The sequence below is a fragment of the Oncorhynchus mykiss genome, chromosome 7 (genome assembly GCF_057628025.1).
Source record: "Oncorhynchus mykiss isolate SJ-2025 chromosome 7, ASM5762802v1, whole genome shotgun sequence".
Taxonomy (NCBI): domain Eukaryota; kingdom Metazoa; phylum Chordata; class Actinopteri; order Salmoniformes; family Salmonidae; genus Oncorhynchus; species Oncorhynchus mykiss.
The window spans coordinates 20,287,990-20,301,943 of NC_143028.1; the positions used below are offsets into that span (position 1 = coordinate 20,287,990).

At 42.0% G+C, this 13,954-nt stretch overlaps 2 protein-coding genes across 2 annotated transcripts in view; both read right to left on the minus strand.

The window, feature by feature from the left end:
• cnppd1 (cyclin Pas1/PHO80 domain containing 1) lies at positions 1 to 8,627 on the minus strand. Its single transcript, XM_021608940.3, has 8 exons — positions 8,391 to 8,627; positions 7,806 to 7,908; positions 7,628 to 7,709; positions 7,420 to 7,540; positions 6,609 to 6,737; positions 4,262 to 4,323; positions 3,520 to 3,637; positions 1 to 2,721 (listed from the first exon to the last, which is right to left on the minus strand). Exons 1-8 carry the CDS (start codon positions 8,451 to 8,453, stop codon positions 2,068 to 2,070), a joined length of 1,332 nt encoding a protein of 443 aa, XP_021464615.3. The 5' UTR covers positions 8,454 to 8,627; the 3' UTR covers positions 1 to 2,067.
• Positions 8,628 to 8,743: 116 nt separating this feature from the next.
• Positions 8,744 to 13,954, minus strand: part of abcb6a (ATP binding cassette subfamily B member 6 (LAN blood group) a) — a 43,677-nt gene continuing 38,466 nt past the window's right edge. Inside the window, 4 exon segments of the mRNA XM_036983062.2 lie at positions 8,744 to 10,697; positions 10,699 to 10,810; positions 11,082 to 11,150; positions 11,450 to 11,544. Coding sequence (XP_036838957.2) covers positions 10,650 to 10,697; positions 10,699 to 10,810; positions 11,082 to 11,150; positions 11,450 to 11,544 — 324 coding nt within the window. The 3' untranslated portion in view covers positions 8,744 to 10,649.

Sequence of the window (13,954 nt, forward strand, 5' to 3'; positions counted from 1 at the left end):
TTTTAAAGGGTCAAACATTTTATTACAGATTTCTACACATTGAATGTTTTGTACATGGTTTACAAAATTCAAGGATTTCATGCTTCAAAATCTCAGTCCGATTTGAAAAAGGTTTTATTTAGAAACGTGTCAATGTAAAACCAAGTCAAATGTTCAAATAATCATAAATTCCCTAGCAAGAAACTATCTTGAGTAGAAAAATATGAGAAGTGCTAACTGTTTTTCCAGGATGAGATACATAGAAGCAGTATGACTTAGAATTTACATCCCCATTCAAGAATGGATATCCCCATTCGAGGAATTCTATTTCTATGCAGAAAGAAGACATTCTCCATTTTTGAGCAGGAAGAGAAGACAAAATGGTGTATGAGTGACTTTGTTGGTCAGGTCTCCCCGACCAAAATGGGTATGTTAAAGAGGGATACTAATTAATTGCAAAAATTGAAAAACAGATCTTAAAAAAAAATAAAATAATGTTTTAATGAAAAGTTGTGTTTTGCACAATACAACTCACCCATATGAGGATGTTAGGTTTCCATGAAAAGGTTATTGGATGAAAATTGCAATCATTAGATACATTTCCAAAACAATCATGTTTGATGTCAGGCGCCGTCGTATTCAAAACGCTTATTTAAAAAAAATAAACAACGGCAAACAGTAAACTGGTTATGACCTATTTTAGTTGCGTGGCATTCTGTTGGAAAAACATGACATCAGAGAGAGCCACTGCATTCTGTTGGAAAAACATGACATCAGAGAGAGCCACTGCATTCTGTTGGAAAAACATGACATCAGAGAGAGCCACTGCATTCTGTCATGGTAAAATAAATAGTTACTTGAAAAAAAAACTACTAAAAAGGCTACACTCTCAGAGTTGCATCTCACCCAGTGCTATCAGAGTTCAGGGTCATGTTCAGAAACAAATGTTTGTTTACTGTTGCAAAGCGGTCTAAAGCATTTCGCTACGATGTGCCCTAATGAACAAGACTTGAGGGGCAGCCATACTGAGATATGAATTTAATGTTTTTTTAATAATAATAATAATAATAAAAATAAATGAATCTCTACTGTTGTTCAGTGCAGGGACCAGTATCCATCTGTGGCTTTGCTGGTCTAGTTATTATTAACAAACCCCCCAAAAAGCATAAATATGTTAACATTTTAAAAATAACTGCAGTAACTGAGAAAAATAATGACCCAAAGACTCCATGGCAAATGAAATGTAGGCAAGCTAGTTGTCTCTAGCTTGAGTGCAAGTCTGTTTGTGCCATCAATCCAACTCCTTGTCATGCAATGTTTGGCTTGACAAGGAGAGCAAGAGTTGGCAAGAGCACAAAAAGATCTGGCACCAGGCTAAATTGACTCCCTTCTTAAAGCACTACAGTACTGACTTAGAAAGCAGCCTTGCTTTTGTGGAGACAACTTACTTTCTCAACATTCTCAAATGGCTATGATGTCACATCAAAACTGAACTCTTCCATCTAACAACATGACTTAGCCCAACCCCCACAATTCCCCCACAATCCCCCCATTTTCAAACATAGGTAAAGTGTAGGTAGCCTGGGTACCAGTCTGTTTGTTCCATCATTCCACAAACAAATCTGGTACCCAGGCTAAAGATTAGGTAGTAACAAACACTGTGCGAGTATGGTAGCCATGCTTAGACATATTTGTGTATTTTTAAACCAAACATGAAATATTAGTTTGCCATGTACACACCTTCTAGAAACACCTATTGAAAAGCTGCGTGATCCAACCTTTGAAAAATATACATTGGAAAAGATAAGTGCCTGAGCACAGAACTCAAATCTCACGCTGTTATGAGTTCATCTTACTTATTTACACCAATTCAGCTGGCAAACCACTGTACAAAATGTGCTACTCACCTTTAGGGGCCCCTTATCTCAAATTTAGACAGTATATGCAAAAAAAAAGCACATACAAAACAAAAATTCACTTTCCTTTCACTGCAACGGATGCATTCTGAAAAACCAGCTGGTTTCATTTGGAGTCCGGCGTCATCGTCATTGAAGGGTAACGATAGTGGCTTGTTTTGTCCGTCTGCGTCTAGCTGGGCATGAGGAGAGATGGGGCTTTCTCGATGGGCAGCATGAACTGTGGGCAGCAGGGTCCGACACGGAGCGGCGCCATGCCAGTCAGACGGGAGTCCAGGAGCATCGGGGCGGCTCCGTAGAGGAGGGGGGCAGGGGCCAGCCACGGTGCTGCCGGGTGACCAGGGTGTCCAGGCTCTAGTAGCGGAGCAGAGGTGTTCTGTGGGCCGCACTGGATGGAGCCAGGAGGGAGGCTCCCCACTGTAACCTGGCAGCCGGGGCAGTGCAGAGGGGAGGCGGACAAGGCTGGTTCAGTGTCGGGCTGGGGGTGTGGGTCAGTGTGGCTTAGCGAAGTGAGGATAGAGCCCCATAGACACAGTATAGAGGTCTGGGAGGAGGTTGGCGAGCCGTGGTTGTGGTCGTCGTGGGTGTGCAGAGTGCCAGGCCGGCGGTTGTGACTGTCGTTGCCCAAGACGCAGCAGCGAGGGAGGTCGGATGCTGGACTGGTGGTCTCTGGGACTGGGAGCAGGCCTAGTGGTGGTGGAGAGAGGCTGGAGCTCAGCAGGGGGACTTGGCGGACTGGGGCCAGGGGCTGGCTGCTCCTGGGGAGGCTGGTGGCGATAAGGCCCGCAACACTGGTCAGATACACCAGCCCCAGCATGCAGGTCACCTGGAGAGAGGTGAGGACGTGGATTTAGTAGATTTCTTTCATTATGTTTTTCATTTCCCCCCCAAACTGACTACTTTCAAAAGTGTTGCTTCTTTCAATCAACACATAGTTTACGTGGGTTTCTGCAATTTGCAGTTTTCGGAAATTGATGCGATGGAAATGTTATACTTGTGCTTTTCTTATAACTAATTTCTGTGTTCTATTCATGTGTTGTTCTAATAACCAATTTCTGTGTTCATGTAAGTGACTGATTTAACAAATCCTCACTTATCAGTATCTACAATTTGTCAGTAGGCCCAAACCTTGTTTTGAAAACGAAAGATATTTCAGTTTCAAGGTCCCAGCATAGAGAGGAGAAGCCTTGCGAGGTATTGGTCACATGCATGACCCAGTATTGAATTACTTATGCAAATATAACTGGTGTGTATATCCGTATATAAGACAACTGCTGAGACTGCCCCAGCAGAGCTTCTGACAGATGTTCACTATGGTGCATTAAGTTTGATGGAACCTCTCCAGCGCGCTGACAATAAACAATGATTCATTTAAGATGGACTTTGAGTGTCCCTGTGTAAGAATTTTCATGACATTGACATGTTACTTTCAGGTGTGTTTGAGACTAGTGTCGTGTCCATTCGGCACAAAATAGGAAAAAAAAACATACTACCTGAACGTGTCAAATAAGAAATGCTATTTTCTAGTTCAAAATGTTCTGCTACAGTGTGCCCATACTGAGCATGACCCACAACTCAGTCCTTCAGTGCACCCCACTGCCCCTGCCCTCTGACCCTTCCTCACCTTGGCAAAGTGCAGGTAGATGGCCGTCAGTGCCTGTCGCCACGCCGCCTGCTCCAGCAGCACACAGAGGTCGGTGTAGGTGAACCAGCCTCGCTTCATCCCCTGCTTCTCTGCAATACTGGAGTCACAACAGGCCTGAGTTAATACACACTCTATGCAAACACAGAGAGAGAGATGGACGTAGAACAGAGCCTGGCAAACAAATGACTACGCGCATGTGACACACACAACCAACCCTTTGTTTGAACTAGCAGCTAGCTCTGTATCAGATCTACAGTCCCTATGCCAGGCAAATTACCACAACAACTTGACACTACTAATTTAGCTCTTCTCTGAAAAAATCATGGGGCTTACGAAAATAGAAGTCTCTATGACATTCCTAACCCTTCATAGCTTCTTGTGTTTCTAATGCATTAGAAGTCACACACCCACCCTGACACACAGGCCAATTTGTTTGTTTTTTACCAGAAGCCCAAACAAATAAAATATTTGACTAAAACAATCATTTCAAATCTGGCATACATTTGTATCTCTATTATGCATAGGAATAATTTTGGAACAGTTACAGAATTAAAAACGCATGGAAATATTTTGCTGGTGTTTTTACATTATTTTATGTTCAACAACAAACTTAGGTGGCCAAATAAAATCACCCACGGGCCAAATTCGGCCCGCAGGGCGACAGTTGGGGAAACCTGCACTAGCATGAAAAACTATCTATGTGAAAACAAGAACCACAAACCTGGTTTCGAGTTGATTCAGTATGCCAAAGTAGTCCCCGGGCTCAGTGAAGAGGCTCCACTCCTGAAACACAGAAGTGAGAGCAGCTATCAGATTGTAAATTATGGCCATACAAATACAGTACAATGGGATTTAAAAATGAGTAATGCGCGGGTTGACACAAACTACAGTCCCTGTGGTTATAACAGCAGGCGGGTCTAGGGTCATGAAATATTGTGTGGATGACAGGGGGAGGGGGGGGGGGGGATGCGCAGCTTGCGCAGAGAAGCACGAGAGCGAACTTCACTCAACTTTCCAGAGTTTTACCCCTTAGTTTTACCCATTAGTTAATTTGAAGAGTTTGGACACGCCTACTCATTCAAAAGGTTTTTGTGTTTTGTTTATTTGTACCATTTGACATTGTAGAATAATAGCGAAGACATCAAAACACCACATGTAGAAACCAAAAAGTGTTAAACAAATCTAAATATATTCTATATTTGAGACTCTTCAAAGTAGCCACCCTTTGCCTTGACAGCTTTGCGCACTCTTGGCATTCTCTCAACCAGCTTCATGAGGAATGCTTTTCCAACAGTCTTGAAGGACTTCCTACATATTGTATGCTGAATACTTGTTGGCTGCTTTTCCGTCACTGTGGTCCAACTCAACCGAAACCATCTCAAATTGGGTTGATGTCAGGGGATTGTGGAGGCCAGGTCATCTGATGCAGCACTCTCCGTTCTTTGTCAAATAGTCCTTACACAGCCTGGAGGTGTGTTGGGCAATTGTCCTGTTGAAAAACAAATGATAGTCCCACTAAGCGCAAACCAGATGGGATTGCTGCAGAATGCTGTGGTAGCCATGCTGGTCAAGTGTGCCTTGAATTCTAAATAAATCACTGAGTGTCACCAGCAATGCACCTCCACACCTAAATGCTTCACGGTGGGATTCACACATGCAGAGATCATCCGTTCACCTACTCTGCTTCTCACAAAGACACAGTTTGAACTCATCAGAACAAAGGACAGATTTCCACCGGTCTAATGTCAATTGCTCGTGTTTCTTGGCCCTCTTCATATTGGTGTCCTTTAGTAGTGTTTTCTTTGCAGCAATTTGACCATGAAGGTCAAATTGAACTCTGAACAGCTGATGTTGAGATGTGTCTGTTACTCTAACTCTAATGAACTTCTCCAGCAGAGGTAACTCTGGGTCTTCCTTTCTTGTGGTGGTCCTCATGAGAGCCAGTTTCATCATAGAGCTTGATGGTTTTTTGAACTGCACTTGAAGAAACTTTCAAAGTTACACCCCCCTGGATACACCCCAATCGTAAAATGCTTTTGGGAAGGGGCCAGGCAGAAAAAGTGACAATGTCAAGTTAAATTCAATAAGAGAAAAGCTACAAAATGGAGAGTTGAAAATAAAGAATAGAAAGAAAAGTAATGGAAAAGATTTGGTGAAGTGGTAAAAGAGGATGATAGTTATGTTATGCTATGTTATGCGTGATGATTGGGAGGCGCTATACTTCAAATATGGCACTTCAAGGGAACTGTAGCCTACTGTTCAGATGGGTTAAATGGAAACTGAAATCTGGACACTGACTTTAGGTTTATAACCTCTCACACAGCCGTAATATTAACTCCAGCAGAATTGAGCATTTCTTGCAATAAAATGATACACCAAATGTAGGAAACATTTTGACTCGAAAAGGATGAGAGAAATATGATTTCTTTCTTTCAGCATCTTGAGAGAAAGTGAATGAGCAGTTAGCACCTCTACAGACGATATCTATCTTTATCAGCTTCATAAAAGCTGATAGTATTTCAACCACATTAAATATGCACCCAAGCCGAACTGACATTTTTTCAGAAACCCGTTGGGTCATTTTCACAGCTTCCTACTTCCTTACAACCAGTCAGTCACACTGATGCTATTTGGAAATTTACACAGAAAATATTTAAACATGAATATTCCTGAACGTCTTTGCTCCATTAAAGAAGCAGAGACAACAGAACATTTTTACCAATGTCAACTAATTTGAAGCATTCCTTCTATCGATTTATGACATTATTCTGGTGAGCAAGGGTTTATTTAGTCTTCTAGGGAAACAATGACAGAAGAGAAGCTGCATGTATCTAATTATAGACAAGATGGCTAAAAAAAAGCCTACCAAAATGTCAGAATTTTTTTAGCAGAAACATATCTAAAATCAGGCAAAAAAATAAAAATCCTGCACCTTCTGTCAAAAAAGTGTTCTGCCAGGGGGGGGAAACTAACGGTTGATCCACGCACCACTATTAAATATATGGCTCTGAGTAGGACCACACGTTTCTGGGCCTGTGGTGTAGTATGTAATACTACGTATAACTTACAATGGCGTCGAGGAAATTCATCTCCAGAGTGTTGACAGTCTGGACGTCCAGTTTCCCAGCAGCCCCCCACTCGTCGTTGAACACCTCCTCGTCCTCCCCTTCGTCGTACAAATACTTGCTGGCAACCATCTGGAGGAAAGGCGACACAGGATTAGGAGGTTAAGATCAGTCCATATGTCATAGAAAGCAAGTTGTGTTTGCAGCCATCTCCTCACACATACTACACAGGAGGTTCCATCTGATTAATTCTATTTACTTGTTATTTTTTGACTGATGTACTGCATTGTTGAAGCTATCGCATAAGCATTTTGCTGCATCTTCTGTACCTGCTATAAACTGAGCGTGACGAGTAAAATGTGATTTGATAACATGACAGGATGCTTTCCCAGACACACTCTTACGTCTACCCCTGGTCTAAAAACACATTGCGGGTGGCTGCGGGAAATTCTAAATTGAACAAGAATTGGGTGTAGTATATGGGTCTGGGCCCTACATGCCCAGCAATTACAGAGACCCATGTTCATAACAAGCTGTACTGTGCCCATCACATGCATAGCCATGGCCTAATTCTGGTGAGAGGACCTAATACTTATCACATGGGCTAAATAGCCTTTGCCTAATTCTGGCGGGACAACCGGTGAGTCACAAATGGCACCCATTCCAATTAATCAAAAAAAAATGTGTCACATGCTTTCGTAAACAACAGGTGTAGACAAACAGTGAAATGCAGATCTTGGGTCTGGTCATAAGCAATACACTACAAAGGGAATAGGGTGCCATTTCAGACGCATCCAACCTTTGGCCCACATACCATGGAGATAAGGAAGAGGTCCGAGGAGGAGATCTTTTGCAGGTATTCGGGGTTCCTGTGTCGTAGCCTTTCGATGTAGACCAGGGCCAACATCATGGCACATGGAGAGATGCACGCCTCCCTGAAAAACAGACCACCTACATTAAGTTATGGAGACCATTACACGCCCAGAAAGGATAACAAGTGTCAACACTGACTGATAACATACCTCGCGACATGAGCAGCATATTTCTTGTGTAGTTTTCGAATTGGGCTCGGGGCAGATTTCTGAAGGAGTTCCACAGCAATATCTAGAAATCATTTTCCGAACATAAGAATCAAATCAATCAAATTCACAACACAGTCACACGCGGACAGGACATAACCTAACAGACAGAATAGCTAACCTGTAACAGGACAGGAAAGGGAATCTGGAGAGCCGTCTTGCTCCAGGCTATAGTACAATCGCTTCCGCACTCTCTCTGACAGTTTCTGATGTCCAGGAAGAAACTGTGAAGGCAGATCAGAGAGCAAAGTAAATCATTGAGCGAAGGGCCGACATGACAAAAACGAACCTGAAATAACGCCAACTTTACACAACCAAGTCATGTCAACACGGTTCGCAATCCCACAAATGGCCTCTTATAGTCGGTTATCCTATTGTGTTTGCTGGCTACCGTTCTACGAGGTTAACGTTCGCTTCAACTTCACGAGTTGTCACCTAAATCCAGAACAGCCACGATCACATGTAGCTAACCAGGCTGGTTAGCTTCGTTAAACGCGTGAGCTAGTACAATACTGTCCAGTAAGCGTTAACCTTGCCGTGTTTTGATGTTAAATTATAAGGCATACAACACGTTTTGTTTAACCTGGTATGCATATTTAAAATGCGATTATTACCAAATAGGTCACATCAGCCCGTTTGCGGTCATATTTAACCACCTAAACTAGCCAACTCAGCTAGCGTCACTCACCATGATAGGCTAACTTACCGTAAACTCCTGAAAGTCAGAAAACTGAAATGTTCGTTCACTAAACAATTCGTCGAAATCCATGCTGGTCTATCCAACATTAGCCAAATAGTAGAAATAGAAAACTCGAGCTGGGGGAGAAAAAAAAAATATATATATATATAAAACGGCGCCTGGTATTACTCAGGCTAGCTACCTAGCACAACAGTAACCCCCGTTGTGACGTCTGACAAGCCCGCTTATAAAACCAATCAGCAGCTGAGAGGGAGGGAGGGAACAGTTTTGAGAACAGTTATGCAACGTACTGTATGGATACAAAATGTCTCATAATATAAAAGCTATCAATATGGTAAATTAGCAAAAACAGAGCCCACTTTGTCATTATACATATTTAATTGTACCATTTATTAACATATATACAAAGAAAAAACAAACCATTGATGTATTTGACTTCCAGGCATGGACAGATGCCACACACACACACACACATTGTCACTCTTCCAAAGGCAAAGATCACACTACAGACAAACTATGCCCCCAAATCACATTTCAAAAAAGTTTGACATTGTGTCAAAGAAGTTAATATCTTTACAAACACTTCTGGAAGGCACAAATGGAACGGCATCAAACACATGTATTTGATACCATTCCACCTATCCGCTCCAGCCATTGCCACAAGCCCGTTCTCCCCAATGAAGGTGCCACCAACCAACCTCCTGTGGTGTCAATGTCACTCATGTCACAGATAACATTTCAAATTCATGGTGCATTAGTGTAAATAATTTGACTGCACCAGTTTGCGCACATTGTACACCTACAAATGTTTGACTGCTGTAGTGGTGGAGCAATTATTTTAGCATAACAACTCTAGCTCTTTGGTATTACTTCTGCAGTCACAAATGCTCAAATGCATTTGGGATTCATCTATTTATTTCACAGTCTGCAATAACTTTTCATGATGTAAAGTCTGCTGTGCACTATATGGATGGTAAGTATGTCCATTTTCACGTCCCCTTGATTAATGCAGACAGTTTCCAATTCAACCCCAAACCCGTAACCCTAGGAGACTTAACATAGATTTAAAGTCCCCATTCTCTATCAAATAAACTAAAGTTCAGCTAAATGGCTTAGATCTTCCCTTATGGCCCTTTTTAAAATCAATTAAACAGAATTTGACAATGAATAAATGGAGTGTGATTATTATCAACAGATACTGACAAACTCCACACTGCCTTGGGAATGCAAGGCATAGATATTTACAAATTCAAACAGACTAATTTCTTCCATTAAAATAAAGATACACTTGACAGTAGTTCTGTACTCAAAACGGGTAGCAGCATACAGGCTTGAGGATTGGGTTCATTCATAGATAAAGGTTTGCTTTTCCGCTACTAATTTTGTCAATTCTATCGATTCTGTTCTCTTTAATATACTGCCAGTAGTTCTTATTGATCACCATTGGTGACAATTCAAAGTTTTACATGTATCAGTCAACACCTTGACTGTACTGTACATGACAATGCCCAAGTCTGATTGGAGTAAAATTGATGCAGCTCTAAAAATCTCATTTACAATGAACCTGTTCAATAAGATCTGCTGTAAATACAACAAATTCACTTCTCAACCCCTAAACATTAGTCAACCATTTAAAGTGTCGTGAGACTGTGCCAAACTGCCGATACCTGCGCTTAAGGTATTCGTCTACTTTGGACTTGCTGCCGCTTCTGTGGACGGCTGCAATCAAACGACTTCAGACAGCAAGAAGACGGATTATACTGAATCAGTCCGCACTAATCACTCCTGCACAGACGCACGTAACATAACTGGTACAGTAGTGTTTTTCAACAGACTGTGGGATGAGACAACAGCCACAGATCATTTGGAGAAATCATGATTTTGCAGGTGTTTGCATCGTTCAAATTTTGGAAGGGGAGGGAACATTTGGCTTCTAAACGTGCCCGTAACTTGCAGAAAGGGGGGGGGGGGACTACTTAATAAAAAAAATCTGTTAATTAACCTAATGAACACGATCCTGAATACACTTAAAAACAACTGGCCTGAGGCATTCACGGTACAAACATTTTGATTGAATGATCAAACATAAAATACCCAATAAATATGTGCTTAAAACTTTACTCATAACAGAATTAACCTCGATGGACGGATACCCTAAAAAATACAAAACAGCCTTTTGAGGTATCTAATCTTCTCCCTGCGTCCCTCTTTGTCCTCCTCTGTCTCCTCACAATGTCTACATATTCTTAACCTCTCACTCAAGACTCAGTGGCTCCTGTGGCCTGCAGTGACTGATGGGGGCTGTAGTTTCTCAAGACTTCCTGTCTTTGGCTTCGGTGTCAGAGGCTGAGTCGGAGTCCTGTGCCTGTTGCTGCTTCATCCACATGTCACAGTACAACCCTTCCTTAGCTAGCAGCTCATCATGCCTGGGAGGAAGAAAGTAGAGAATATGTAGTTACAATGGGGACACACAATCACCATTACCATCATCAAGTACAATGTCAAGATGTTCCCACTATATGGTGTTGAGAATATGACTATTGTGTGAGCATCCAACATTGGCCTGTCCCATTTTTGGCATTTACATACATTCTTCAGATGTTTGTTTCTTGAAGAGCATAAAACAATATTTTGATTGGAATAGGCTTGTGGAGTGTGCAGCAATCGAACAAACACTCTTTCAACCATTCAACTCACCGTCCTCGCTCTGCTATCTGACCATCACTTAGTACAAGAATCTGGTTGGCACCGATGATGGTCGACAACCTGAAGACAGACAATTCACAATCTGACTACAGACCGGACAGATCCAAACCATACAAACTCAGCATTAGAGGGGGGGAAATGTGTGTGTCCTAATCACAGGAGGTTGTTGGCACCTTAATTGAGGAGGACAGGCTCGTGGTAATGGCTGGAGTGGAATGGTATCCAACACATCATGACGCAATTCCATTCGCTCCGTTCTAGCCATTATTATGAGCCGTCCTCCCCTCAGCCTCCACTGATCATACTGTATGGGTTCCCTCTATACATGCATCTTGTTCCAACTGAGAGCCATTGCATACCTGTGAGCCACGACGATGGTGGTCCGATTGGAGCACACTTTGGTGAGCGATGCCTGAATGTTGCGCTCCGTCTGTGTGTCGAGAGCAGATGTGGCCTGTGCAGAGGGAAAACTTTACGAGATAAGTAACATATTCGAGTTCGGTGAACTCGTATTAATCCACTGTAACACAATACGAAAGGTGATCAGTGGTGTGGGGGCAAACATTGTCCCTCTTCAAATATGTTAAGAATGCATCTTTGCTTCTTCTCGTTCTTGAAGAAATATCTGATCTGACATGGCTGGACTGGTGAAAGCTAAGTGATAGAGCCAATGCGTTCACCTAGGGTTGCACATTTTGAGGAATATTCAGAGGTGGAAACTTTCCGTGGGAAAATATGGGAGTAAACGCAAATATATGCAAAGTAATATTAATACTATTTAAATGTAGATGTTTTTTGAATTGGATATATTTACCATATCATATGGAGACAGAAACATAAACCTTTTACCTTGTCATAAGTAGACATAATTGAAAATGATTAAATCCTTCCAATAGAAATAAAAAATACAATTTAGTTAAGAATGGAACTTTAATTAAATTAGTTGACTCTTCACATGGGATGATTTCACTGAATAATAAAAGGGAATACTGAATGATCCAATTATCCATTGCATCTCCCAAAAACATTTCAACATATTGTTGAAGTCGGAAGTTTACATACACCTTAGCCAAGTACATTTAAACTAAGTTTTTCACAATTCCTGACATTTAATCCCAGTAAAAAAATCAGTCTTATGTCAGTTAGGATCATCACATTATTTTAAGAATATGAAATGTCAGAATAATAGTAGAGAGAATGATTTATTTCAGCTTTTATTTCTTTAATCACATTCCCAGTGGGTCAGAAGTTTACATACACTCAATTAGTATTTGGTAGCATTGCCTTTAAATTGTTTAACTTGGGTCAAACGTTTCGAGTAGCCTTCCACAAGCTGGGTGAATTTTGGCCCATTCCTCCTGACAGAGCTGGTGTAACTGAGTCAGGTTTGTAGGCCTCCTTGCTCGCACACGCTTTTTCAGTTCTGCCCACAAATGTTCTATAGTATTGAGGTCAGGGCTTTGTGATGGCCACTCCAATACCTTGACATTGTTGTCCTTAAGCCACTTTGCCACAACTTTGGAAGTATGCTTGGGGTCACTGTCCATTTGGAAGACCCATTTGCGACCAAGCTTGAACTTCCTGACTGATGTCGTGAGATGTTGCTTCAATATATCCCCATAATTTTCCTACCTCATGATGCCATCTATTTTGTGAAGTGCACCAGTCCCTCCTGCAGCAAAGCACTGCCACAACATGATGCTGCCACTCCCGTGCATCACGGTTGGGATGGTGTTCTTTGGCTTGCAAGCCTCCCCCTTTTTCCTCCAAACACAACGATGGTCATTATTGCCAAACAGTTCTATTTTTGTTTCATCAGACCAGAAGACATCTCTCCAAAAAGTACAATCTTTGTCCCCATGTAAAGTTGCAAACCGTAGTCAGGCTTTTTTATGGCGGATTTCTTTAGATTTTCCCATGATGCCAAGCAAAAAGGCACTGAGTTTGAAGGTAGGCCTTGAAATACATCCACAGGTACACCTCCAATTGACTCAAATTATGTCAATTAGCCTATCAGAAGCTTCTAAAGCCATGATATACTTTTCTGGAATGTTACAGGCTGTTTAAAGGCAATGGCTACTGCTATAGGTTTCAGGATTTTCAGGCTTACCCCTCTCTCCCAAAATACATAATCCAGGAGGATCCTCTCTATGGGGCTGTCCATATCGGCAGACTGTGATATGGCCATTTCTTGGAGAGACTCCTTCCTCTCCAGGAGACAGTCAAACATGATGACAACACCACCCCAACGGGTGTTGCTGGGCAGCTTCAATGTGGTGCTCTTATTCTTCTCACTTTGCTTGGTGAGGTAGATTGCTGCTATAACTTGATGACCCTTTACATACCTAACCATTTCATTGGCTCTCTTGTAGAGTGTATCCATTGTTTTCAGTGCCATTATGTCCTTGAGGAGCAGATTCAATGCATGAGCAGCACAGCCAATGGGTGTGATGTGAGAGTAGGACTCCTCCACTTTAGACCAAGCAGCCTTCATGTTCGCAGCATTGTCTGTCACCAGTGCAAATACCTTCTGTGGTCCAAGGTCATTGATGACTGCCTTCAGCTCATCTGCAATGTAGAGACCGGTGTGTCTGTTGTCCCTTGTGTCTGTGCTCTTGTAGACTACTGGTTAAGGGGTGAAGATTATGTAGTTAATAATTCCTTGCCCATGAACATTCGACCACCCATCAGAGATGATTACAATACAGTCTGCTTTCTCTATGATTTACTTGACCTTCACTTGAACTCTGCATCCAGCAAATGAGTAGATAAAGCATGTCTGGTTGGAGGGGTATACGCTGGGCGAAGGATATTCAGAAATCTCTTCCAATACACATTGCCTGTAACCATCAGAGGTGAACCAG